We start from the raw sequence: 27,317 nt of genomic DNA on the forward strand, positions 1-27,317 counted from the left end.
TGAGCCCCATTATTTTTGGCCAGACTAACAGTGGAAGGAGATTCCCTCAACGTTACAAGGTGGATGGAAGATGCTTGAGCTCAGCCTAGGAGGTTGTGTTGCTAATTGATTTAAGTTTGGGATCATAGGGAGGGTTTTTGGGTTCGCCTTCAACACATGAAGTACGATGAGCCTCTCTCCCTCACATCTTTGTTCTTATTTTTCCTTTTCTTTTTGGGATTTCCTCTATATTGCGCCGGCCAACTCGGTGCATGTTCATTCCCATGCTTCAAAAGCAACCTTCTTATGTTAATTTTTGGAGAAATTTTCTATTATTTCCCGACCGATTTCATTGACTATAACAAGTGCTTAAATAAAGCAATTACAGATAAACATTGAAAGATAAAAGATAAAGGTAAGATTTGATACGATCATCCTAATCTAACCTAACTACCTAATCTTCCACCATGCAATCCAACGGTCAGATCCACTTCATATCTTAACATCTTAGCTATGCTGAAACTCATTTCTTTCGTCAAACTTCATCTATCGTTTCTTGCAAGAACAAGAAATGTCTTGAAACAATCTTTTTTCACTTTCATTAAATTCCTAATCTCGGTTACTTCGTGCCCCTTGCAAAGAACGTGTCTCTGACCAATCCAGAGAGTGCTTTCACACGGGCCCAAAATGAAAGGACTATCTACCAGCCATTGATCAAATGGACCAGGTCATCGGTCCTACCAAATGAAGAGTCTGGATCTTACTAATGTCATAGTCGCCACATATTAGACTCCTTATTTTGAGAAATTATTATACGATGAAAGGACCTATGAACACGTAAAGGTGGTACCACCCTTGATATTTGATCCAACAACACCTCCTCAAAATGTTAGCTGCCGTTGGATCAAATATGAAGGATGGAATGATGGGTACTTACATTATTTTACGGGCGATGATAAATTCGCACCCACTTTAGGATAATTCGTACCCTTTTAAACGAGGGTATGTGCCATGTGGCAGACATTAACGCTTTTAACGTCGATTCAATTCCTGTTAAAGTGGCGTGAATTATCCTACAAGGGGTGTGAATTTATCATTGTCTTATTTTATTCCCCGAGAAATAAATCCGCAATGCTCTTATTTTGATAATGGAACTCTCCTCCCTCGTTTAACTTTCCGACCCCCGCCCTCCCTGCAACGGAAGAAAAATTCCACATCTTTCACCTCCAAGATCTCCCTCTCATCTAATTACAATCTCTGTAAAAAGAACCCCCCTTTTTTCAATTCCCACCCCTTTGAAACTCTGTTTTATTCTTCATCAGATCGTGGAACGCCATAATGATGCAAGATCTTGGCATCGAAGCTAAAGAAGCCGCAGTTCGGGAAGTGGCGAAGCTTCTTCCTCTTCCTGAGCTTCTCTCATCGATCTCTTCAATAAAATCCGATTACGTTCAACGCCAACAGGTTTTGATTTAAATCTCTGCAACTTTCGTTTTAATTACATTGAACACAATGATATCTGTGATTTCTTTTTAATTCTATTCTTTTTTGAGATTTTTTTGTTGTTGTTTATGGTTTGCATTAGGGTTGTAAACTTATTCAAATTTTGTTCTAATTGTAGTAAAAAATTGTGTTCGAGAGTTTTTTTAGGTTTTTTCTTTACTCTTCCTTTAAGATTATATAGTCAGGATAGAAATCTCGTATAATTCGTTCAAATTATAGTGGGAAGAAATTGTATCAGATTTTTTTAGGGTTTATTGTAAGAGACTCTTGTACATATGGAAATACGTGCGATTTTCGTTATAATTAGAGTGAAATAAGTTGTAAATTTTCGTTCTAATTATAGGGATTTTTGTTCTTTATTTTTTTTTTTGAATTTAGTAGAGATAATGGTTGAATAGTGTTATGGATTCTAAATTTGAAACAATTTTTCATGTTATTGTTCTATGATGTCAGGCGAATGATGCACAACTCAGTACCATGGTTGCAGAGCAGGTAAGACTATCCTTATTTTTCATATAATTGCTAGTGGCTGCTTGTTTGATTAGACTCAGTCAATTTGAGGCGGGTAGACTCTTTCACCTTATTCATGAAAATTTTCTAAAGGATTCATTAGCCGACCCCAACTAGTTTGAGGGAGCAACTAGATGAAAAAGTTACAGATTAGAAAAGAATGCGATCGTAATAGCATAAATCCAATGGATCCCATTCAAACTCCAAAGTTAAACATGTTTGAGCAAGAGTAGTATTAGGATGGGTGACCTCCTGGGAAGTTCTCGTGTTGCACCCCTGCCTTCTGGGAAGTCTCTGTACTTCTCATGAATACAAATTGAAAAGAAGAGAGAATTATCCCCAAGGCCATGCTTGTTAGACTTGCCATTGTTTTGAATGGTACTGGTTAGACTTGCCATTCGAATAATAGAATAGTCCAATCCCAATTTAAGACCAGTGCAGTCTTAAGTGCAATGGAATTGTAGCAGAGTTGTGTAGGATTGAGTGAGTTACACGATTTTACAAATCCAATCACAGGAGCGAGCATAATTATAAGATTTGCTGAAAGGTACATTCGGTGGTTTTAAATTTCGACCGAAATGTTTCGGCTGAAATTTTGGATTTCCACCAAGACCGAAACAAAATTCGCATGGAATTGCTTTTTACGGGATTTTGCTGAATTTTCCTTTTTAGAAGATTTTCACTGAAATTTTGGAAAGGGAGATGATATTTTCACTCCCCCCTACATTACGCATGCGCTCCCCTTATAACGTGATTTGACGTGAAAAGTGGGCAACTTTAACATTTTTTGGCGTCCAATCACGTTATCAGGGGGGTGCATGCGTAATGCTGAGGGGGTGAAAATATCATCGCCCTTTTGGAAATTTCCACTCAAATTTTAGAGAAACCAAAATCTTCCACGAAATTTACAAGATTTTGGCCAAAATTTCCACCGAAACCGAAATATTTCGATTTCCATTGTGGCTGAACCCGAAACTGAAATTTAAAACCTTGATTCTGTGGTGTTTCTCATCTTTTATCCTATTTATTTTTTCAAATTTTTTATTCAAAGCTTATATGAGGGCATGTGAACCATAATGTTGACACATAATTCCTTTTAATTTTGTTTATGTGAGAGAGTGGTGTTTTTTATTTATTTGTAACCATTAATGGATTCCAAATTCATCTGTTTGGAGAGAGAGAGAGAGAGAGAGAGAGAGAGAGAGAGAGAGAGAGAGAGAGAGAGAGAGAGAGAGAGTTATGGGCACATCATGATTTTAATTTCTATACAAAAGTTAGTGTGTTCCCAATCCATTTGTTCAAGAAGGTGATTCTACCACTTTGTCTTGGTCTACTCATGCATTTTCTTTTTGCACAGTATGAATGCTTGTTGAAGGGACGATTGATAGATACAATGAGACACTATAATTGTAAAATTATAATAGTTGATAACTTTTATTGGGCCTGATTTCTGTATGACTGATTGAGACACTAAAATGATAACATTACTTTTGTTGGGTCTGATTTCTGTATGACTGTTGCAGACTTTTGAATTGATAAGCATGCAACTTCCTTTTGAATTTTATTCAAATATTTATAATTATTATTAATTAAATAATTGAAAAATAATTATCATTGATTTACCTTTTTAAAGCATTTCATAATTTTATCTTTTTAGTTTTATTGCATTTTTAAATTAGTCCAGCTGAATCAATAATTTCTGAGCTGATTCTATGATTCAGTTCGATTGTGGTTCTTTTTGTGACGACTGTCGCCATGATCTCATAAATCCTTTTGGAGTAAAACCCTAACCAATATATTATATACGCTTCTTGTCAGGCTAATCAGTTTGGTGTCCGGCAAGTCCTCAATCCCTTCCTTTGCCACCAAAGTAATAAGAGTAGAGTTCATACCCTTGAAAAACCTTCCTATTTTTTACAACTTTGAGACCACTTTGACCGCATACCAAAGCTCTAGATGAAAGGAAATTTGAAGCCATTGGAGCCAGGGGTTTTATCCTTTACAAGCTTGGCACCTCCCTACTTGATTTGCTTCTTCCCAAATCTACTTTCTATCCAAGAAACTTCATCTCTCGGATTTCGATGTTTAGGAAATTCCTTCATTCCTACCAAAACAAATAAAATTTTTTGAAAAAAAAACTAGTTACAATGCTTTTCTTGTTTTTCCATTTTGTCCCTAAAATATGAGTTTTTTAAATTCTTTTGAGGGGCTTTTGATGTCATTTACACTTCTTAATCAAATGGGAGGGTAAAACACATCAAAACGTCATTTACCCTTCTCAATCAAATGGAAGGGTAAAACACATCAAAACCCCCTATTTTGCACACATTTGGGTTTTCTCAACTACCTCCAATGGAACATAAATTCTATGCCACAGCTATCTTCTATGTCCATTTCTCATACCTTGGTATCATAGTGGGGGCAGTTTAGGCTATGCGTAGGCATGAAAACCCAAACAACTAGATCTGTACAAGAGACTCCAAAATTAGCTGAAATATAGCCTTGAGAGTTTCCTTCACAATGTATATGAGTGTCTTCAATAGACATCAAGATTTCTTTAATTTCCAAAAGTATCTTCTCAATCTCCAAGGTTGACAAGAGCCTTTTTTAGCCATCTAACAGTGAGGGAATAACCTCCAATCCAAACTCCAATTCTCCCCAAAGTCTCCAACTGTCTGCTATCACACCAGACAACCCTAACCTAAAATTCAATAGCATGACTAATCTCACCAGGAATTGCTAAAGTGAACACAATTTTATCATCAGGGTATGGGATAATCCATGCCAGCTTTATGGATCTAAGTATCTGACATAGTCAAGAATAGGGACTTTGCTGCTCCCAGTAAAATTGAGTTCAAGCCTATCTGAGGGAGCTATCCAAAGTCAGGAGATATCAAAATTGGTTACTTTGATTTTACTTGTTAACTTACCAACTTCTCCAAAAGCTTAAGCTGTTGGACAAAGACGTTATTTATATCTTTTATACTTTAACACTCCCCTCACGTGTGGCCCTCTTGGCAAACACATGGCACATGTGGTCCCACTTTGGGCCGACCATCGCATGTGGATTTTTGCTATCTGGGAGGTTTGAACTCGTGAGCTTTGGCTCTGACACCATGTTAACTTTCCAACTTCTCCAAAAGCTCCAAAAGCTTAAGCTGTTGGAGAAAGGCGTTATTTATCTTTTATACTTTACAATTACATAATGATTAAATCTGTATTTAGCAATTTATTACACCCATGCAGGTTGAACAGGCACAAACTGGGTTAGAAGCGCTGGCCTTATGTCAAAAGACAATAAACCATCTCCGCGAGAACTTTTTGTCCATTGAGAAGTAAGTACTAGTGCATTATGGATTGAGATTTTGTAACAAATTATAAGTAGAAAGATATATCATAACAAATCAGTTTAGATTTCTACAGTTGTCTCTGATATATAAAATGCGGAAGTGATATGATTTTCACTTAGTTTTCTTGTGATTTTAAAGTAATAATTTTTTTCGCATCCTCTTTAGACAATATCTGTTTCTTTGATTTGTTTGTACTGATTACGTTTTCTTGCATGACAACTTGATGCATCAGGTTGTGTCAGGAATGTCAAACACTGATAGAGAACCATGATCAGATAAAACTCCTTAGCAATGCAAGGAACAACTTGAACACAACTCTAAAGGTTGGTTTGGACTTCCTCTTTCGAACTTAAATATCTATCTATAAGTATTTGCTAGCGTTCATCGCAGAAGGCATTTCGCCGATGGTCTGTTGCATGTGAGCGCAGCCACCTCATGAATGAAGACAAGATCTGCTGAAAAATGAGCCTGTGTGGCTGCTCTCACATGCAACAGACCATCCGTGAAATGCCTTCTGCGATGGACGCTAGCAAATCCCCCATCTATCTATGTATAATATATTCTAAGCATGTTTCATTCTATTTTCATTCGCTTTCTTTCCAAGAAATCTTTTTTATTGGAAAACCTTTTATTCATACCGCATGTTTTGTTTTGTAGGGTGGGGCCTAACACTTTGGACCCAAGCATAGCATGGGCATGGGTGGGGGGCCACTATTTTACACTTGCTCTGGTGGGCCCACTATTGTACACCTCATGCTATGATGGCGTCGGGCCCAACATTTTATAACCATGCCATTCTACACCTCATGTTTTGATCTGGTGGGCCCACCTTCTCCACCCAAACCCATGCATAGCGTGGGGTCTACCATCTTACATCTCATGTTATTAATGGGATGGGACGAACGGTATACACCTCATGTCTTTTTTGGGATGGGGCCTACCATTCTACACCTCAAGTTTTGGTGTGTGGGGCCCACCATCAGCCCGCCATCTTTACCCTAACCTATGCATAGGGTGGAGCCCACCATGTTGCCCCTAATGTTATTCGTGATGTGGGGTCCACCATCTCTATCCAAACATATGCATTAGGGTGGGCCCCACCATTTTACACATCGTATTTTGATAGTGTGGGCCCCATCATTTTACACCATGCATAGCATGGGGCCATAATACTAGTTGTCTAATATTCAGGTTTACTCTCTGTAGAATAATGTGCTGTTTCATAGCTGTAATAACTTTTATCTAAATATTTGTTCCCGCACATGCTTTTGACAATTGTGGTTGTAGAGATCTCAAGTGTGTGCCAGTATTTTGGCTTTGCTAGGAGAGGAACCCTAGAGTTATATATCTCAATACGGATAGTGTCTTTGATACAGTAAGGATCATGTATGAGGATCACCCGAACCCCAAAATCTTAGGATATGGGTACGACAATGATTCAAAATTCTTTTATATCATATGTAGAAGGATCCCGAAAGCCTAAGGTAATGGGCATACATTTCTAATAGTAAATTAGCAAAAAAAATTTCATTGCCACTTTCAAACTTAATCTATCAAATTATAGCAAGCACTAATAAAGCCAATGAGGAATATTTAATTAATCTGACCAGGCATGAGTACTAGTATTGTAACTACGTATAATAAAAACAGTACTATAACATTCTATGACCTAAATACAAAGAACAGTAGTGTCTGCCTTAATCACAAGTGAGGTTGCAGGCTACTGCAGCCAACCAATAGGGTCGACTTAGTTATTCACTCATTAGTTTAGGGCCTTTGGGCCACTGATTTGTTTAGGTAGGAACATAGTATTCTCAAAACCATGTTGAGACTAAAAACACAATTCCTTGAGTTCCTTTTCTTTTCTTTTCTTGTTTTTTTTTTTTTTTGGAAAGAGGCAGAAGGATCTGGTGTGTCACATATACTGTCAGAATAGAAGAATCTGAAATGAGTACCCATCGGGTGACGACTTATCTAAGAATACATTTGTTCCTACAGACTTCACCCAAGCAATAAAAGTTGTCAAACTGTGAATTGAACCATATCTGAATCATCTGAAAAAGCAAAAATAAAATAGGATACAGATTAGGAGTATCCAAGTCGTATCTCATACCCTTATCCAAGTATCCTTATCTGATACTTGGATACTTAAATGTTTTTTATGGATCCAAGTATTAGCCTATGTTTTTTTTATTAAGGTAACTAGTGCATTTTATGCAGGATGTAGAGGGTATGATGTCCATTTCAGTTGAAGCAGCTGAAGCACGCGATTCTCTGAGTGACGATAAAGAACTGATCCACACATTCGAGGTATCTATTTGCTGTATAATTTTGTGTTTTAACTCTAGAAACTTATTTTTATATTTTTTCACTTTAACGGAACACACTCCTAAGTTGTATGTAGTTGCTAATTCTTTATCTTTTGATGTTTGAGATAGAGGTTAACTGCACTTGATGGGAAGAGGAGGTTTGCACTAGCGGCTGCGGCATCTCACAAGGAAGAGGTTGGCAGGCTAAGGTTAGTATATGATTTCTTGCTCACTTGTTTTTATGTCCCTCTTTGTTATGCATTCATTGTCAAACTTTTTTCAAAATGGCATTTGCAAATTTCTTAAAGTTATTTTGAAGTTGGGGCTTTTCCTTTTGCTTTTTATTATATGGTTTCTTGGTGTGTTTTGAACACCAGAATGGACATGTTATACCCAGTGGGACTAGGAACAGACTCTTCAACTGTGGGATGGTCCAGTCCCTAAACAAAACATCTACTGTTAACCTGAAAATCTAGCCAACTTGCTGAGAATTCACTCAAAACAGGATCATACACATGGTCAAAATCTTGATGCATTAAATGGACATTATACTATACTACCCCCATGACTTAAGGATTAGACCAGGTTTTAAATTGAAACAATTTTTTTAAAACTCTGTTCCTCCGTGCTTGCTTTATCACATTCAAGCCCGTGAGCGTATACTACCAAATTGAACTGTACACTTCACTATGCCTCAATACACCTTACTGTGTAAGCCTCAATTGTGCCTCATATGCCTCCAAAAATAGTGCATAATGTTTAGCCAAGAGCGCAACTTGTAAATACGTGGTCTTTTGAACACAAATTCTTCCCAAGCATATGTCAAGCAATTAATTAGAAAAACAGACAAAGTCCTGATTAACGTGAATGGTCATAATTGATGTAAATCAAGTGGGCCCGCAAATTCTGGCAGCTCCAAAAGGTCTTGGCAAAAAGAGAACAACAAAAAGAGGTGAAAACAGGGCATAGGCCCAACTAGTGAGGTCATCACGACATATATGCTAGCGTTTGGCAAGAATCTTAGGATAGAACTCTTGAACATCTCTACAAACTAGAAGTCCTAGTCAAACCCAATAGATAGGGGACCCATGGACACATATGAGCTAATTTTAATAAGGACTGATTATATTTAGTAAGTGCGAACTTACTATTTTTAGTAATCCCGAACTTACTATTTTTAATAACGAACTTCCTTTTTTTAGAAAATATGAATTTGCTAGATTTAATAAATACAAACATACTATATTTAGTAAGTTTGATAAGGACACCCGAAGAGTACTTTAATGCTCCCCCTTAATTGGTATTGACACCCCTTCTATAACTTACACTTAAAATTAAACTATAGGCCCTAGGGTGATCCCCATAAAAAATACTAATATATAAATGGAAAATCTTGAAATCCTTAACTTGACAGTTCATTTTTGGTCCAGTCCCTTTCCCTTTAGGTCTTAATCTAATGAATTCTTAATTGAGAGGAGAGGTTTCCATGGATTAGATTCTTAATTGAGATTGCTAAGAAGTCACCCTTTAATATCTTAGTGCTCCTGTCAGGGTTGAACACATGCAATATTCTCTTCAATTATTTGTAGTTAATTTTCTCTTCAATTATTGCCAGATGACTTCAAATTTTGCATTCTTCCATGGGAAATTGCTTACGAATGTTACCTCGGCACTTTCACGGATGCCAAGTTTTAGACTGAAGCCTCCTCTAGTATTGGCATGGTTAGCTCAAAAATCTAAGCACAAGTCACTTCCATACAAAGATAAATATGTTTTAATAAGTAAAATAAAAATAAGAGAAAATAAAACAGAAATACCAAGTTACACACACACACACACATAGAGAGAGAGAGAGAGAGAGAGAGAGAGAGAGAGAGAGAGAGAGAGAGAGATACATATATATAATTCCAGTCATTCTAATTCAAACCAATATCACTAAACAAATTACTATGTATAATCAACTGCAAGAAATATTAACATCTCGCTTTAAGTATGTTAAAAAAAAATACCCATCATAAAGTCATGCGATGGATATCGATTACTTCTTAGAAAATTATATGAAACTCCTAAAAAACAGAAACAAATAAGAGCAATGAGAATTGCGGTTCTTTCAAGCGCATCCTTTGGTCCCTTTAACAACAGAACAAGAAAGCAAATTAAACCAAAATTCATTTCAGAATAGTTTCTTTAGAACTAAGAGAGTGGAGATTTTTTTAACTTTGTTGTATTTGCTTTGCAGATTCAATTTTGCCTTCCTTTTTCATTCTCATAGTATGTAACTATGAGAAATTACATATAGTTCAACTCTGGGAAGGTGTGAGCTGACATTGTTTACAATCGTATCCCGCACTTACCCTTTGATTTTCTTCTGATTCTTGAACTAAGTTTGCATCTCATTACTTGTTTTTTGAGCATGCAGAAATGCAAGTACTTTTTCTTATAAAATTATTGAGTGACTTCTTGGAGGATTTTCCCCTCAATCCATTAGACCTTTAAGGAAGTATGAATTACATTTTGTATTCTTTTTCCTGGAATATGCATAATCTTCAAGATTTTTTTTAGAAAATTTCTTTTATAGGTGTTTAGTTTTCCATGGAAATTTCATCTAATCTACCAAGTCGTGCTTCTATTACTAGTGAATGAACGATTTGCTTGAGTGCTTTCTTTTCAATACCTGTTTCACCATTTGATGTTTGGTGAGAATAGTCAAACTGATATTGTCAGGATTAGATGGAGGACTTGTTAATTTTCTCGAGTATATGTCATCCATCCTTTTTGGATGCCTTTTTTTAATGGGTAATCCTTGTAGCAGCTATTATTTTGGTTTTTCAATGTGGGGAGCTTTAATATTTATTACTGTTTCATTTCATGTTGAAATCTATTGTGCACAATGCTTGCAATATCATGTTCCTTAACATAAATCTTCTATTGATAGTCCTCTATTGTGGAACCTTTTCCTAGAGAATACTTTGAAGATGTAGACCGCACGTGGGAGACATTTGAAAAGACACTGTGGGGCCATATTTCCAACTTCTTTAAACTTGCCATAGAAAGGTATTAACTGTTTACATTGAGAGTACCATTGTTGCAATTTAAGTCTTGTCATCCTGGCATGCAACTTCTTAACTTGTTTTCATGGTTCCTTTTCTGACATTATTTTGAGACACCCCTCTATTTAATCATATTAGTCGGGGAAGGACTTGAAATCAAATGAAATACTAGCATTATTCAAGTGTTCTTGTGGTGTGAAAAGGTTGCAAGCTTGGGAGGATTCATTGGAGGCGCTTATCATCTCTCTTCTGTGTCATCACCTGATTATAATTGTTTTGCACCTTCAATTATTCAAATGCTACTAAACACCTTGCACACAAGGGTTAGTGGGTCATACCTTATGTACAGTTGTACACAACCCAAAAGCTGAGTCAGGATCTTGGCTTGATGTTATGAGCCCGTTGATACCGCCGTCAATCCGGTAACGATCTTGAATTGATGCTTGCTTCCATTTACGCCCTTTGTCTCATTGTATGTCGCATGAGTGGCTAGTATAGTCGCTCTCTTTACCTTTAAAAAAAAAGTATAGTCGCTCCCTTGTTCTTCACGATCACAAATCCAAGAGCCTACGGATGATGGCTCTAGAGAGAGTCTAAAGAGAGAGGGAAGCTTGAGAGATTGAACGTCTCATTATTCTCTCTTCTAGAGAATTTGACTACATTTATAGTAATAGTAGTCTAGGAGTCTAGGATGCTAAGGCTCCCACTCGACATAGGAATCTAGGAATCCCACTCAATGGGACATATCAAATATACTTTCGTGCATGTATCTCCATACAAGCAAGATGTGTATTTTCTTACATAACATAATGGCAGCTAATCATTCCCCATAGACTTCTCTTTTGTGTAGATTATGGTGTCCATGCTGCATTTGTACACATTAATTGTTGGTTTGTTTTGCATGTACACATAAATATAGGGATTTACAACCTTTTGGTTTGTTTTCATTTCTACTGTTTATATGGTGCTTCTGATATTTGGTATTGTTGTTTGATCTGTTTTGTAGCCCACAGACATTGGTCCGTGCTATAAGGTATGTCCCCCCATCCCATAAGTGTTCAAACTATTTTCTTCTCTTGTTTGTGTCTTATATTTCTTGATTGTCTTAATTGAATTCAAGCTTTTGCTGTTTCATTTTGGCTCTGCGGGACTGTTTTTGAACCATTCGGTGTAACTTATAAGTGTCTACTGAACCTAAATTAAATCCTAACATTTATAGTTAATTGATGATCAGTCATGATAAACAACACCAATGTGGGCTAGACATTGATCCACGTTAATAGGATTCACACATCCTCCAACCCCACCAACAAAGTTCTTTTAGCAACCTTTTGAAGATTTTGGGTAGAGTTACAGTGAGTTTTTGTTCACTGTTTAATTGCAATTAGTATTTAATTTTTAAACAGCTGAACCCGAAAAAAGGTGAATAAAGCAAAAATTGAAAAAGGTTCAAAATAATTTATGTCGCTACTTTACTGTAAAATAAACTGTTCCCATTGTGATGAGAAAGTATTGCGGTGGATATTTAGTTTTTTATTAATTTGCTCAAGGGTGGTATGCAAATGTTCAAGTGCTATGCAAATATGACTATGCTTCTTTGAGGTTTAGTGGGTCTGTGGGTGTCTCAAGTAATGTGGTTTGTGTGTGGTTCTTGCTTCTCTTAGTGAGGAGGGCAAAATACTTGAGAAAATTGCTCCCTTGGCAATTTTATGGGGTATCTTGAAAGATCAGAATAATCAAATTTTCAAAGTGAAATCCTCTTCTCCTAGTATGGTCACATTGAGAATTAAGTCATGCATCATCACATGGATGTTATCTCGTATGGGTAAAGGTGGTTTATGTTTACGTGATTATTAGAGGAAGTGCTATGAGGTTGCTCCTTGCAAAACTGCAAAACTAATAAGAAGAGATGTGTGTCCAACTGGCCCAACCTCTGCCTATTTCATTAAATTAAACTCTGATGGCAGCTCTAGAAGCAGTCCGAGTCCTGTGGGCATTGATGGTATGATTATAGATGACCATCACTCCACAATCAAGGGTTTCTACTTTCCAGTACATATTGTTGTGGCAGATTCTAATGGAGTGGAGGTTTGAGCATTGCTGGAAAGATGAAGGATATTCAGTGTTAATCCAAATATTTCACTGTAGGTGGGAGGGAATGGGTTAAACTATAGGTTTGGCCTTTGATAAATGTTTAGGCCCATGGTGCCCTGATGAATGCTTTATCGCAGATTAGATATATTTATAGATTTAGCAACATATCCATTTCGCATGCCCCCTTTTCAAAAAAAAAAAATCAATTTTGCATACCAACAGTCTGTCAACGAACTTGTTGATGGCTTGGCTAGTGAGAGGGTGAATCGGGAGGTTTTATGGTGTAACCGCCCGGATTTGGGGCAAAAATTTTTTATACGATTTTTTTTTTCAAATTCCAAAATCCCAAAAATCCGAATTGTTACCCCAAAAGGGAAACAAGCGGACTAAAAAAAAACCAACACAACTCACAAAGTAAAGGTACTTTGCCTGACAAGGCCATATGGGCAAACACACTTTCCTCGATCCCTTTAAACTCCCATATTTTGTGTTCATGTCATCATGTCAACCTACAAGAACTGTAGTAACTGAGTCAGGAGCCGAGGGCGGCAGCAGACCCTTCCCAACTCCACAGGCAGTTTACAGATTATCACCCGCTGGAGTTTACTGGGATAGGAGACCCTTTGTTAGCAGATCATTGGATCGTGGAAGTAGAGCGCATCTTTGCGGTAATAGGGTGTACCAACGCGCAGAAAACTCATCTTGCTACCTTTCTGTTAAAGGAGCAAGCTGGTGCTTGGTGGAGGACAGTAGAGCGGAATTATCTAGGAGCCAGAAATGAGACTTGGGAGCAATTCAAGACACGGTTCAGCAATCACTATTTCCCTAGACATGTTAAAAACGAATTGGCATCTCAGTTTTCTTCGCTGAAGCATGGGAGATGAAGGTACTGACCAAGGGAGATAGGGGGTGTGTACATGCAAGAGTTTTTGGGCATCTTGGCATAGGTTTGATGGTGAAGATTGGAGATGAAAGAGGGTTGGTGCTGCTGTGTTATGGGCTGTTGGGGTTTAAAATGGCAGGGAGTGGAATTATCAATTGTAAAACAAGGGTTACCATTATCAATTTAATTAAAGTAAGAATTTAGGGAAAGAAAAATTAGTGGTCGTTACATATGGGCTTGGGAAACAGTATACCTGCTATGTAATATGTGCATTGGTCATCTTTTTTCCTTTGTTTTTCCTGTTTGAGGGATCAGCTCGATGCCCATAATGCTCTTTTTATTTACGGATTTGCTAGCATCCATCGCAGAAGGCATTTCACGGATGGCCTGTTGCATGTGAGAGAACTAGGGGTGTAAACGAGCCGAGCCGAGCCGAGCCGAGCTTGGCCAAGCTCGGCTCGGGTCGTTAAGCTCGGCTTGGGCTCGAACCAGGCTCAGGCTTGCAAGCCTTATTGAGCTTGGGTTATATTAAGTTTACACCCCTTATCTTCCCTCGACAGCCCTATCTAGTGTAATTTGACTACTCTTTTTACACTACGGGGGGTGGTCCAAGTAACAAATGTGGTCCAAAAAAGAAGTGACATATTTTGCCTCCCCCTTTCACTCCCTAGACAACCCTTTTAGTGTATATATTAATATATAATATATATTTTTAAATATATTAAACTCTTAACGAGCCAAGTCGAGCCGAGCCTGGCCTAGCTCGGGCTCAGCTCGTTAAGCTTAACGAGCCTGGCCAGCCGGCTCGGCTCGGCTCGTTAAGGATTCGAGCCGAGCATTTTCCGAGCTGAGCTCGAGCGAGCTTCCGAGCCCGAGCCAAAATTGACACCCTTAGAGAGAACCCACACCGGATCACTTTTCAGCAGATTTTGTCTTCATTCATGATGTGGCTGCTCACACACTCAACAGGCCATTCGCGAAATGGCTTCTGCGATGGACCCTAGCAAATCCCTTTTATTTAAGAATAAAAATATAATATTAACCTAATTTGTTGTTTAGGCATGACCTTGTCAAACTAAGTTGAAAGTATTGATTTCATGGTCGGTTTTTCTTCGACACGATTTTGATATTTACACATTCTTGCCAATGCTTCATGTTAACATCCTACATATAGTAATATTTGCATTCCTGGAATTAGATCCAATTGTTAAGGCAGGTTCAGTCATTCTGGTTTAATTGTTAAGCTGTTGATCTAATATTTGAGACTTCTTTCTGGCAGGGTAATTGAAATGCAAGAGATCCTTGATCAACAACTGGCTGAGGAAGCAGCCGAGGCGGAGGGAGGTGGTGCCATGGCATCGATCGCAAATCCTCGTAGATCTGCCAAGTAATTCTCTATAAGCGATTTTCATTATACATACATATGTATTCATGTATGTGCATATGCCGAGATTTGATGCTCGTCTTCTTCTTCTTCTTTTGCCACTCTGGATACATCTGATAACAGAGCATCATATCAGATGAATCATTATCTTTAATTATCATCAATTCACATGAACTTGCAACTGTCCTGGAAACAAGGTTTGAAATTTCGGTGGCAATTTCGGTTTCAGTGGAAATTTCAGTAAAAATCTTATAATTTCGGTCCTGGCAGAAAGCCGAAATTTTGGTCAAAATTTTGGTATTTTGGCCGAAATTTAAACCATGCCTGGAAATTAGAGTTAGAGGACACAATAGAAAGCTTTCAATCGTTATGTATGATCTGCACTATTCATCCGATGAAATTCTATAGGACCTCTCGGCCTCCAGTGAAAATATTTGCAACATACTTTGAATGTGACTCTTACATTAACTAAATTTACTTGTCATTCTATGTGTTTCTCAGTAGTGCCTGTAAAATAGCTAATAATGACCCTGAATGATTACTAAATGAGAGAAACCTTTGATGCATGGAGGGATCATAGAGGGCTAATATATACTGCCTTGAACAGTTTTTGCCGTTGTATCAGAATATATCTTCCATTATTCATGGACCAAGTCCTCATTTGTTAGTTCTTATGTAATTTGACATATCATGATTTTTTGGAATTTAATCATCCTCATAGAGTCTCATATCTTTTACTCATTTGGAATTCTTCCTAATAATGGTAGGGAAATTGATCCCTGATCATACTTGAACCACTACATGTCTGTACCATGAACGGGAGGGTATAGTTTACCAATGAATGAGCCCTCTAGGCTATGCAAAGAAGTCTTGCGTATTTTAGATTCTCTGGATATGTAGCTACTTTTTACATCTTTATGTTTTACATGTCATAAGTTTTTGACTCTTTACTCCCTGACTGGTGATTTCAAAAATTGTGATCCATCTGTTCATGGGATAAATCTAGTATTATTTGTTTCTCTGTTTGTACCTTTTCCCTATGACGTCTTAACCTTTTTATGATCGCTGAGTTTGGGCTTCTTGTTATTTAAGTCTCTGAAGTGTTGCATCATATGTTGGTGAATGGTCTGCTACAATCTGCAGAAAATCTCCAGTTTCAACGGCTTCTCCTACATACTTAAGAGAAGAAAAATCGAAGGGTCACGGGAAAGGTTATAAAGACAAATGCTATGAGCAAATTAGGAAAACAGTTGAAGGGAAGTTCGATAAGCTGTTGTCAGAGGTAATTTCTTTTTGTCAATAGGATGGATCGTTGTCTTTTGTGCTGTTATAGAGTCGAGAGTAGTCAATATGATTGAATTTTTTATTACATGTCATTTTCAAACAGTAATCTGTTTATGCAGCTTGTTTTAGAAGATCTAAAAGCTGCTTTAGAGGAAGCCCGAACGGTATGCATAGTTGTTATCTACAAGCAATTAGATTTCCTTTGTTGGATGTTGGCATGCACAGTTCTCTACAAGCAATCCACTTTCCTTTGTTGGACGTTCTTTACTTGGATTATGGATAGGAAATTCTGTTGATTTCGTTTAATGTTTATTTTCAAGGTTTAGAACCCACGACTCAGATTTGACTCAATATGGTTTCAGGTCCAAATAGACTCGATACTTGACCAAATTTTAATTTGTTTTCCAGGAAGCTCTATAAATAATCCCCAAAAGGATAATCATAGATAAATGATATGGTAATTTATGTTTAAAACAATATATACACATTTCCGATAATGACTTGAAAGGTAACTGTGTTACTTGGATGTGACCATGTGCGTTGATGGACACGGGCCTTAGGTGTTTGATGGTAACACCAGGAAATTTGGTTCAACTTCATTCAATCAACTGCCTTGAATGCAATGTATCCCCGATTTTGAAAACGAATGAAAGAAAGTCAAAAAGATGTCCTCAGCTACAAACACTATCTAATTTCAGAAAAAAGATAGTGTTTGTAGCATCTACTTTACTGCATAACCTGATCTCCGAAAACATAGACCAACTAGCATGTGATAAAAATGACGCTAACCTTCCTTAACAGCAAGGCTACATTATTTCTGTTTTACTTTTCTATAAAATTAATGCAAGATACATCGTGACACATTAATATAATTTAAGTAAATAGGATTTTAAACAATGTCCAATGAATGTAAACCAACGTCCAATAACTCTGTCCACATGCTTTTCTGGATAGCTAGTAGTTCCTGACAGGCTTCCCTGTGTTATGGTGAATCAGAAATTCTTTGGTATACTGAGAATTCGGAGTTTCACCATCCTAAGAACGTAAAACTTATAATGGGATTCCCATTTTGTTGATTTGATGTTTCACTTGGATGGAACGATTGTTAGCACATTATTATTCCCATCAATTACAAACAGCTGCTGTTTTCTTGTTTCAACTTGACACAGCTAGACATTCAGATTAAACACAATGCTCATATTTGCTCTGTAAAAAAAAAAGAAATCATATTATGTCAGAGACTGTATGGGTAAAGAAATATTGCAAAGAACTAATAAAGGCCTTCCTTGTCCTTTGATACTTCCAATTTGGTTATCAGGATTTAGTTTGCTACTTTTTTTTTTGAATGGTAATCATTTCTCTACTTTGCTAATAATGTTAATTTGGATGATTATATCTTTGTTTCTCCAAATATTTGATTTGAAATTTGTTACGTAGCTCTATTGTGAACTAATATTAATAGAATTCTTCATGGGAAATAATTTATAGTCCCCTTTAATGTCCTGATCTTGGATTTTTTTTTTAGATTGGTGAAGAGCTTGGGGATATTTATGACTATGTGGCTCCTTGTTTTCCACCAAGGTTAGTCCTTTAGATCATGACTAGTGGATACTTTTGATGCTAAAATTAAGTTGGTTTCTTCACTCTTTAAGCGATTCTTTCTACTTAAGTTGGTTTCATAACTGTAGTAGCTACTCTTTCTATTCTATTTAAAATCTCTAACTGTCTCTCTGATTTGAATTTGAAAGCTGAAATGTTTCACATGGTTTCAATTATCATCTATTTATGAAATTTGTATGCATTTGTGCTCTCTTCCATGTATGTTATATTGGGCCCAAATCTTTCATCTCATCACTCGTGTCTTCCCTAGTTTGCTTTTGGATATTTTCTTGTACCCATTCCAGATATCAAAACTCAAAAGGCATGAAAATTTTTTATAGCGTTGTTGGGTGAACCAAGGCAGCTTCTTTAGCTTTTATTAGTGATATTTTTTATGGCTCTAGATGTTGTGCCCTTAAAATATGTTCTGTGTTATCTTTTGTTCTCTCCACAAGTTTATAAATATCATTTGTTTAATTTTGTTTAGTGACACCATTTATTGAATTCTAAAACAATGTAAAACCAAATTAGGACCCGAGGAATAAGGTTTTAGGTTACTGTTTCGATATGTGTTTCGGTCATTATGGAAATGGAAATATGTTGGTTTCGGATGGAAATCTTGTCAATTTACAGAAACGTAACATATGAAAATGATGAAAATTTAAGATTAAACTTCAAAAAAGCATCTCAAGGAGGATATCTGAAATGGAAAATAAAAACCTGTTGAAGCTGGTAACAGAAGAAATTGAAAATGCATTGTTCGGTATGTCTGTTGATATCGCTCCTGGGCCTGATGGATTTTATGGGATATTTTTCACTCACTGTTGAGTTGGGATATAATCAAAAGAGATGTGGTTAACATTATCAAAGAATTCTTTTGGTTCTCTTCCCAAATCCTTCTCCTCCACCTTCATCACCATTTTTTCCTAAGGAGAATCCTCGAGGAATGTGGGACTATCACCCTATAAAAATAAGTTATAAAATCATGTCCAAGTTGACAACTAATCACATGACTGAAATTATCCAAAAAGTTTATTTCCATGGAACAAAGTGCTTTTGTTCAGGGCAGGAATATTATAGAAGATGTCAACATTGTGCAAGAGATGGTTCAAAACATGGATAGAAAGGCTAAAGGGGTAATATCATGTTGAAGCTATATATGTCCAAAGCATATGACTAAGTCAGATGGGATTTTCTCTTTGAAGCTCTTGGTAAGTTCAGTTTTTGTAGCTCGACTGAGTCAGATGGGATTTTCACTTTGAAGTTCTTGGTAAGTTCAGTTTTTGTAGCACTTTTAGACACTTGATTAAAAATAATATTTCAAACAATTGGTTCCCTATATGTATTCATGGAGAACCGAAAAACTTTTTCAAATCTACGAGGCGTCTTTTCCAAGGAGTAGCCTCTATCCCCATATCTCTTAATAATTGCTGAAGAGGTGTTGAGCAGGGGCCTTACAATGTTGTTCCAGGATAAGGTGACTCGTTCCAAATTGATGGTGTAAAAAGAGGTAGGGGCAGACCGAAAACAACTTGGGTAGAAACAGTGAGGAAAGACTTGATAGCTAGGAACATAACAGAGAACATGACCTTGGATAGGATAGAATTGAAGAAAATGATCCACGTAGAAGAACCCAACTAGAGCCATGATTAGAACCGGGTAGATTCCTTTCACCACCTTCATGAAATTTTTCTAAAGGATTCATTTAGCCGACCCCAACTAGTTTGGGACAAAGGCTTTGTTGAGTTGAGTTGAGTTGAGGTTGTATTCCCATTTCACATTCTTTTTGAAGATGATGCAATTATTTTTTCTAATGTCAGAAAGAGATCGGTTGACAATATTATGAGTTTTTTGGTGTCTTATGAATTAGCTTTTGGCCAATTGATTAATAAGGACAAAAATAGCTTCTTTTGCTTTGATAATACTTTGTTTGCTAGAAGGTCTAATAAAGACAACAACGACTTTTCAATTTAAAAGATTTCCTATGGAGTTCCTGGATGCACCCATGTGTAAAGGAGACCTTAACACGAAGTTTTTGAAGGATTTCTGTAGTACTTTCAGAGTCTTCCCTAGTTTGCTTTTGGATCTTTTCTTGTACCCATTTTATGTGTGATTTTTCCTTCTATTTTCTTGATTTCATTTCTAAACTTTTGACGAATTTCACATAATTTCTCAACTCATTCAACTGAATTATGAATTGACTAATTAACTTTGCGCCCCCCCCCCCCCCCCCCCCGCTCTCTTTCCTTGTTAGGCATGGATCTTAACACAACTTAATGTGCAGATCCTTTCTACCTAAAATGTGTTCAACGATATCGGTCTAAATTTTTGGTTGCAGTTCGCATCTCAAGAATTGGGACTAGATGCCTGCAGAGTCACTAGAGCTTATTGAGAGATACATATCCCTAGCAAATAAGCCCTTTGCGCACAAAATCTATTAGTGAAACAGTCAGTGTGATTTATCATCTCCATTCATGATACACTAGACAGAAAATATATTATCTTATAATCAAAATGGCTGGAGATTACTTAGTTCTTGGATAATATTTGAATGTTTTTTCCATCTTCTCAGTTGAGCTTCTCTGACTCGATGTTGCTATCTGTGCTACAGTTTAAACCTGGTAGTTATGTCGAACTGTAAATGTTTCTTCTTGGTTTATTATGTTTCTATGCCTTAACCATCCATTTCTCTTGTGCACAGATACGAAATTTTCCAGCTCATGGTTAATCTCTATACTGAGAGGTTTATTCAGATGCTTAGATTGCTCAGTGACAGGGCAAATGCGCTGTCTAATATCGAAATTCTAAAGGTATAGTTGTCTAGGTTATTTTCCAATCATTCTCATCGTAAGAAATTCTGTTAAATATATTCTCTTGAGCATGTGGTCATGATTGAATGTAGATTATTGGTTGAGTATTTGAATACCTAGCTAGTGTTGATTTGTTCTCTTTATTATTCTTATTTTTTTAATGTAGGTTACTGGTTGGGTAGTTGAATACCAAGAAAATTTGATTGGGCTTGGTGTTGATGAGTCTTTAGCTCAAGTTTGTTCAGAGAGTGGCGCAATGGATCCTCTTATGAATGCATATGTTGAACGGATGCAAGCAACAACACAGGTAACTTTGACATTGTTATGACTTATCATATGCTCCTACTTGATGACAAGCAAAGTTTAAAATTTCGGTTTGAGTTTCAGACATAGCCGAAACTGAAATGTTGGCCGAAATTCGGTAAAAAAAAAGAAGCGAATTCCCGAAATTTCGGAAAAAAATTTAAAAAATTACATTTTCCCGAAATTTCGGCCAAAATTTTGGTGGTTTCAGTGTCGGTCCCAACCGAAATCCTTCGGTATTTCAGCCGGAAATTAAAACCATGATGACAAGAAACTAGTATTTAAATTAGTTGTTCCCCCCTTGATGTTTTCTTTTTTCTAGAAATGGTACACAAATATTCTGGAGGCTGATAAGGTACAACCGCCAAAGAAAACAGATGATGGAAAGCTATATACACCGGCTGCTGTTGATTTATTTAGGATTTTGGGGGAGCAAGTACAAATTGTCAGGGATAATAGCACTGATGTCATGCTATACCGAATAGCTCTAGCTATTATTCAGGCAGGTGCTATTTTATTATGGTTGATGGATATTGTTAAATGACGATGCTCCGACTTTATGCCATCTCTTTTGCTGTTGAAGTGTTTTTACCTTCCTTCAAATATTCATACTTGATTGTAAATATATCAATACAATCTATTTTTATTTTCTTAATTGGTTGCATCCCATACTGTATATGGTTGTTTTTTTGTTCTGTAACGAGTTCATTCCTTCAAGTGAATTAGAAATTGATGCATGGAATGTGGGACGAGCCTTCTATTTTTTGTGATGAGTCCTATGAATCTTTGGATGATGAAATTTTGTATATTTATATCCCTCAGGATTTCTTGTGACAAAGAAAGTTGATGGTCGTATATATTCGTTACTAAGTTTCAACAGATGTGTGGAGGATGAAGTTTACCGGTGGCTAGCTATTGTGTTTTCGTACCGTAATGAAATTGATGCATTCACTCACCCATATCGAACAATTTTGGATAATTCGCCAATAATCAGTGATTACCTAGTGAGACAGCTCTTTTTTTTGTTGTTGTTGTTGAAATGGGCCTAGTGTGACAGTTTAGGAAAGATTTCTTCACTTTTGTAGATTTGAAGCAACCATTTTTTGTTGTTTTATTACTAAAAATGTGATCCAAATCGATAGGATGTTTTGTTAAGAATATCTTTTCTTTATGAAAACAACTTGATTGGTAATGCAAATAAACCTAGTTTTGCATTTTTTTTTGTCACGGAGCTGTTCCTTCTCCATGGGTGAGTTGGATTGAATGTGCCTCCTGACAATAAGGATGCTTGGCTGATAATCTGTCAAGTGTCGACAATATGCTTTGACATTGGGTTGTCCGTCGTGGCTTAGTTTTTAGTCGAAACAAAGTGCTAGACAGCAGACAATTCCTTCAAAAATATAATTTATTTATTTACTTGATAAATCAGAGATACTTATAATTAACTTTTTAACATTTTTAACCTTTTTGTCAGGCTTAAAAATTTGAGTGCCATTGGTCTATTTTACCATCTCTTAATATTGTAATCTCTTTTTTTTAAGCTGTTCACTGACTGGTATATATGTTTTTCTAGTTTAAATGTCTTTCTTATCATTTTAGGTTTACCATGTAATTTTATATCTCTCATTCCTTATATTTCTCCAGGTAATGGTCGATTTTCAAGCAGCTGAAAGACAGAGACTCGAGGAGCCAGCTTCTGACATTGGCTTGGAACCTTTGTGTGCAATGGTTTGTGGCTCTTCGGAACTATAGGAAAGATGCAAAAGATTTTTTGCAATCATATTTATTTATATCACTATTTTTTTTAATGATATTTATTTATATTGCTATTGTTTGTTCACATTCTTTCATATTAGGTCAACAACAATCTGCGCTGCTATGAGCTTGCAATGGAACTTAGTAACAGCACCATTGAAGCTCTTCCACCAAACTATGCTGAGCAGGTTGTGCTATATAAGTTCCCTTTTCTAAAATTTCTTGTAGTTCGATGGTGGAATTCATATATCTTAAAGGCTTACTTTTTTTTGTCCATTCTCTTGTTTGGGGATACGTAGATACTCCTTGAAGTGTAAACCATTTGCATCCCTTGTTGTTTTAAATCGATTTTTATTTATTTTTCAGGTTAATTTTGAGGATACTTGCAAAGGTTTCCTTGAGGTTGCAAAGGTTTGTAAGATTTCTATATTTTTTTCTGTTTTGCTGGGTAACCAAGTAGCTGTCTTGAGAAAGGCGACCAATTATTAATAAGGAAAGAAATTGCAACACGTGCACACGTTCCATTTGCATCATGTACCAAGGCTTTAAATTTTGGTTTCAGTTTTGGTTTTGACCCCACGAAAACGGAAACATTTTAGTTTCGGTTGGAAATTTCTATGGAAATCCTGTAAAATTACGGAATTGTATAGAAACATATGCCTAATGATAGAGTTTTAAGATACCATTAAAAAATGCTAGAAATTTAAGATGAAACTTAAGTAATACTAGAATAAGCACAATCACACACTTATAAACCATCACACAAGCAAAACAACCATCCATAATGGTTTGATAACATCGGACACCTAGTGACATGCATTGTAGCACATGTCTAATAATTTAGCACATACCACATTTTACATGCATTCATATAAATATTTATACATAATGCATACCCCACCTTTCATATTCAATTTATATAGATATAATTTAGTAAAATCGACTGATATAGTATACCACTAATCCATTTACAATTTTGGTTTCAATCGTAAAAGAAAAATCCTATCGTTGATCATTGTGCACTTTGCTTTGAGGCAGGGGAATTTGTGGGTCATCTTCTCATTCATTGTAAAATGTCAAGGGATATATGGACTAAAGTGCTGAGTAGGTTTGGCTTCGGTTGGGCCTTTCCCGCTAATCTCTTGGACCTCCTTCAAGGCTGGTCAGCAGCGCCGTGGAAGAGAAGATGAAAAGTTTTATGGAATGTTTGTTTCCTAGCTATTATTTGGGTGATATGGAAGGAAAGAAATGTGAGAGTATTTAAAGGGAACCCTAAAAACTCAGCTTTCCTCTTTACCAAAGTTATTGCATTAATGATTTCATGGGTCAAATCTCTTCCTTGCTTCAGGTTTGTTTCTACCGGTGCGAAAGGTGGAAGGACGTTTGTGATAGTATAGAGGTCAAGCAGAAAATTGTTCTAGTATGGACCCCACCCGTGGCTGGTTTTGTAGAACTCAACTTTGATGGATCTAGCTTGGGGAATCTGGGCCCGAGATTGGCGGAGTTCTGAAAAATGAAAGTGGGGAAGTTGTATGGGCTTTTGCGGGTCTTATTGGAGTAGCGAATACCTATGAAGCAGAGGTGCATGATGTACATCGAGGTTTGAGGCTCTTACCAAGTGATGGCATTTATAACGCCGTGGTAGAAGGGGTGTCATTGAATATGATTCGTTGGCTCAATGGTCTCCAAAAGTCTCCATGGTGATTTGATAGTTTGTTCGCTGAAATGTTTGATTTGATGAGATCTTCCACAGTAGCATTTCAGCTTGTGCGCCGCTCCACTAATAAAGTGGCGGATAGTCTTACTCATGGTTACCAGGGTGGGAAACGAAACGTGAAACGGAAACAGGAAATGCATGAAAAAAAATATAGGGGAAACGAGAAACAAGAAAACGATAGAAAATCATAGAAAAACACACATGAATCACAAGGAAAACACGAAATATGTGGTTTTGTAGATTTAGATTTTGTTAATTTCCAATTTCAATTTCAATTTTTCTTATTTTTATTTTTATGAATATAAATGCTATTGCTTTCTTTTTTAATATCTATTCCACAATTTTTTATGTGTTTTTTCCAAAATGATTTTCGTAAGTTCCACACATGTTTCCTACATATTTCACATGCATTTTCTACAAGTGTTGCATACGTTCGTCATGCGTTTCACACATGATTTACATAAGTTTCTCATATATTTCCCATGCATTTTGGAAACATTTGTCCATTTTTTTATCATGTTTCGGAAACATTTCCGAAACACGTGAAATGTGTTTTAGGGGAAACAAGCTTTCCACCCGCGAGAAACGCTTTTTAGGGGAAACGGGTTTCCCACCCGCCCAAGGAGTTTCCGGCAACTATGGTCTTGCTGGAGCGGGTGTCTCCATGCCTTCCATGGAGTCTCTGGCTCTTTATGACTTCCTCCATGATTATCCCCACTTTGTATTTCCTTATTATTTTTGTTTTGTCTATCCTTGTACAGACCATCTCGGTCTTCTTCACTTTTCTTAATAAAATTGGCTACCTCTTTAAAAAAAAAAACACATTTCTGTGGAGATATAAATAGAAACATTTTGGTTGTTTCATGTGGGTTTCGGTGAAATTTTGAAACCGTGTCCTGGAGTACATGATAGAAGGAAACATCAATAGTGGTGCAAAGATTGAAAATCTCTTTCATGCACTTATCTCAATGCTACCATTGCTCCTGCTACGAGCTCACTCTTTCATGTTCACAGAATCACCTTCCACCCACAGTTCCCACAACTCAGCTTTGAACACGTGCACGCAACTCAAAAGCACACTTGCCTCCACCCCAGTCGAATCACAAAATCCCAGTAGACCTAGAAAAATTAAAAAGTCCCATCCCCCGCCCCTGCCCCCAACCCCCACCCCTCAGCTCCAGAAAACAGTAAAGCTAAGCATTAATATGGGACTTTGAGAATTAATATAATCTTGTGTCTTTTATTATTTGGAGCATAAATTTGGATGAGAAATAGAAGATTAGTATGTGACAGTTTGTTAGCAAACAATTCGTATTATGATATTGAATAGCTAATCATGTTAGTTTCTATTTAAATTAATGACTTTTGATGAAAAATGAATAATTTTCGATTTTATTATTCTCTAATTTGTTTATGATTTGTTTATATTATTTATATTTCTATCGCTATACATAAATCCGAATGAATCTTACGATTTACGATCTGATACGATTTGACCCCTATTAAGATTTATAATTTAATCTGGGTCTCCCTTTGGGGCTGAGGAGACCAAATAAATCTTTGTGGGAACCTGTGGTAGAGAGAATTGAAAGGAGGTTGGAGTCGTGGAAAAGGAATCTTGTTTCTAGACGTGGTACACTTGTGTTGGTTAAGGTGGTTTTGGCCAATATTCTCATATATTTTTTGTCGTTGTTCAAATGCCCGGAAAGTGTAGTATTGCGTATTGAACAAATTCAACGTAGGTTCTTATGGGGAGGCAATGATAAGAAGAAGAGCATTCCTTTGGTGAGCTGGCAGAAAGTGTGCCTTCCTATAAAGAAAGGTGGTTTGGGTATTAGGAGAGTGAAAGAATTTAACCATGCCTTGTTGGGAAAATGGCTATGGAGGTTTGGGGAGGATCAATCTCATATGTGGGTTAGGGTGATTGGGAGTAAATGTGGGTACAAACCGGGGAAGTGGGAATCTGATAACCATTTCAAGTTTAAAGGTATGACCGTTTGGCGTGACATATTGAAAATGTCACATGCATTTGACATGAGTGTTAGGTTTAGAGTTTATTTGGGGGATTAGATTAAATTTTGATGTGTGGTGTGCAGATGAGCCTCTTATGTATTTATTCCCGGACTTATATAATGTAGCTGTTGAGAAAGAGAGTTTTGTTTGTGATTGTTTTGACCGAAATGGGGGTAGTTTAGCTTGGTACCCTAAGTTTAAAAGGATTTCCTTTAATCAGGAGTTAGAGTCGGTTTTTCAATTTCTTAAGCTTTTAGAGGGATGTTATATTAAGAGGAACAGTATGGATAAAGATTACGGACTGCGGAATCTTCTGGTATTTTCTCAAACAAATCTTTCTATTTCAGCTTGTTGCCTTGTGGTGTATCCTCTATCTCAGCCAAGGTATGGAAATTTTATTGCCCGCCTAGAGTTGGTATCTTCGGGTGGGCGGTTTGTCGCAATCGGATTCAAACGATTAACTTCCTTTGAAAGCGTGGTATGATGCTTATTGACTATTGCCCTTTATGCTTGGATGATGGTGAATCTGTGGGTCATCTTTTCATGCATGGATCCTTCTTGCATCAGATATGGAGTTTTATATTTCTAAGATTTGGTATTAGTTGGATTTTTTCATTTTCTATTCCGGAGTTGATGCATCATTGGGACTTTGTGCCGTGGAAGAAGAAAGGCAAAGTCTTGTGGAATATTTGTCTACTTGCAATATGGTGGGTGATTTGGAAAGAGAGAAACTCTCGAGTCTTTGAGGGGGTTGCAAAATCTCCGCATTGGCTA

General features: G+C 36.8%; 1 protein-coding gene and 1 pseudogene across 1 annotated transcript in view; both read left to right on the top strand.

The window, feature by feature from the left end:
• The first annotated feature begins 1,117 nt into the window (after positions 1-1,117).
• SEC6 overlaps positions 1,118-27,317 on the top strand; it is a 34,968-nt gene continuing 8,768 nt past the window's right edge. The window contains exons 1-18 of the mRNA XM_077357077.1: positions 1,118-1,443; positions 1,936-1,974; positions 5,239-5,327; positions 5,575-5,665; positions 7,563-7,652; positions 7,781-7,860; positions 10,613-10,705; positions 11,708-11,734; positions 14,958-15,065; positions 16,206-16,344; positions 16,466-16,510; positions 17,872-17,927; positions 20,647-20,755; positions 20,922-21,062; positions 21,381-21,560; positions 22,703-22,786; positions 22,915-23,001; positions 23,180-23,224. Of these exons, the coding sequence (XP_077213192.1) occupies positions 1,318-1,443; positions 1,936-1,974; positions 5,239-5,327; positions 5,575-5,665; positions 7,563-7,652; positions 7,781-7,860; positions 10,613-10,705; positions 11,708-11,734; positions 14,958-15,065; positions 16,206-16,344; positions 16,466-16,510; positions 17,872-17,927; positions 20,647-20,755; positions 20,922-21,062; positions 21,381-21,560; positions 22,703-22,786; positions 22,915-23,001; positions 23,180-23,224 (1,629 nt within the window). The 5' untranslated portion in view covers positions 1,118-1,317. The remainder of the gene's footprint in view (positions 1,444-1,935; positions 1,975-5,238; positions 5,328-5,574; positions 5,666-7,562; positions 7,653-7,780; positions 7,861-10,612; positions 10,706-11,707; positions 11,735-14,957; positions 15,066-16,205; positions 16,345-16,465; positions 16,511-17,871; positions 17,928-20,646; positions 20,756-20,921; positions 21,063-21,380; positions 21,561-22,702; positions 22,787-22,914; positions 23,002-23,179; positions 23,225-27,317) is intronic.
• Positions 2,151-2,269, top strand: LOC143849230 (5S ribosomal RNA; annotated as a pseudogene).

This window comes from Tasmannia lanceolata, unplaced genomic scaffold, assembly GCF_043159265.1.
Source record: "Tasmannia lanceolata isolate RefF3 unplaced genomic scaffold, GAP_Taslan_0.1 ptg000016l, whole genome shotgun sequence".
Taxonomy (NCBI): domain Eukaryota; kingdom Viridiplantae; phylum Streptophyta; class Magnoliopsida; order Canellales; family Winteraceae; genus Tasmannia; species Tasmannia lanceolata.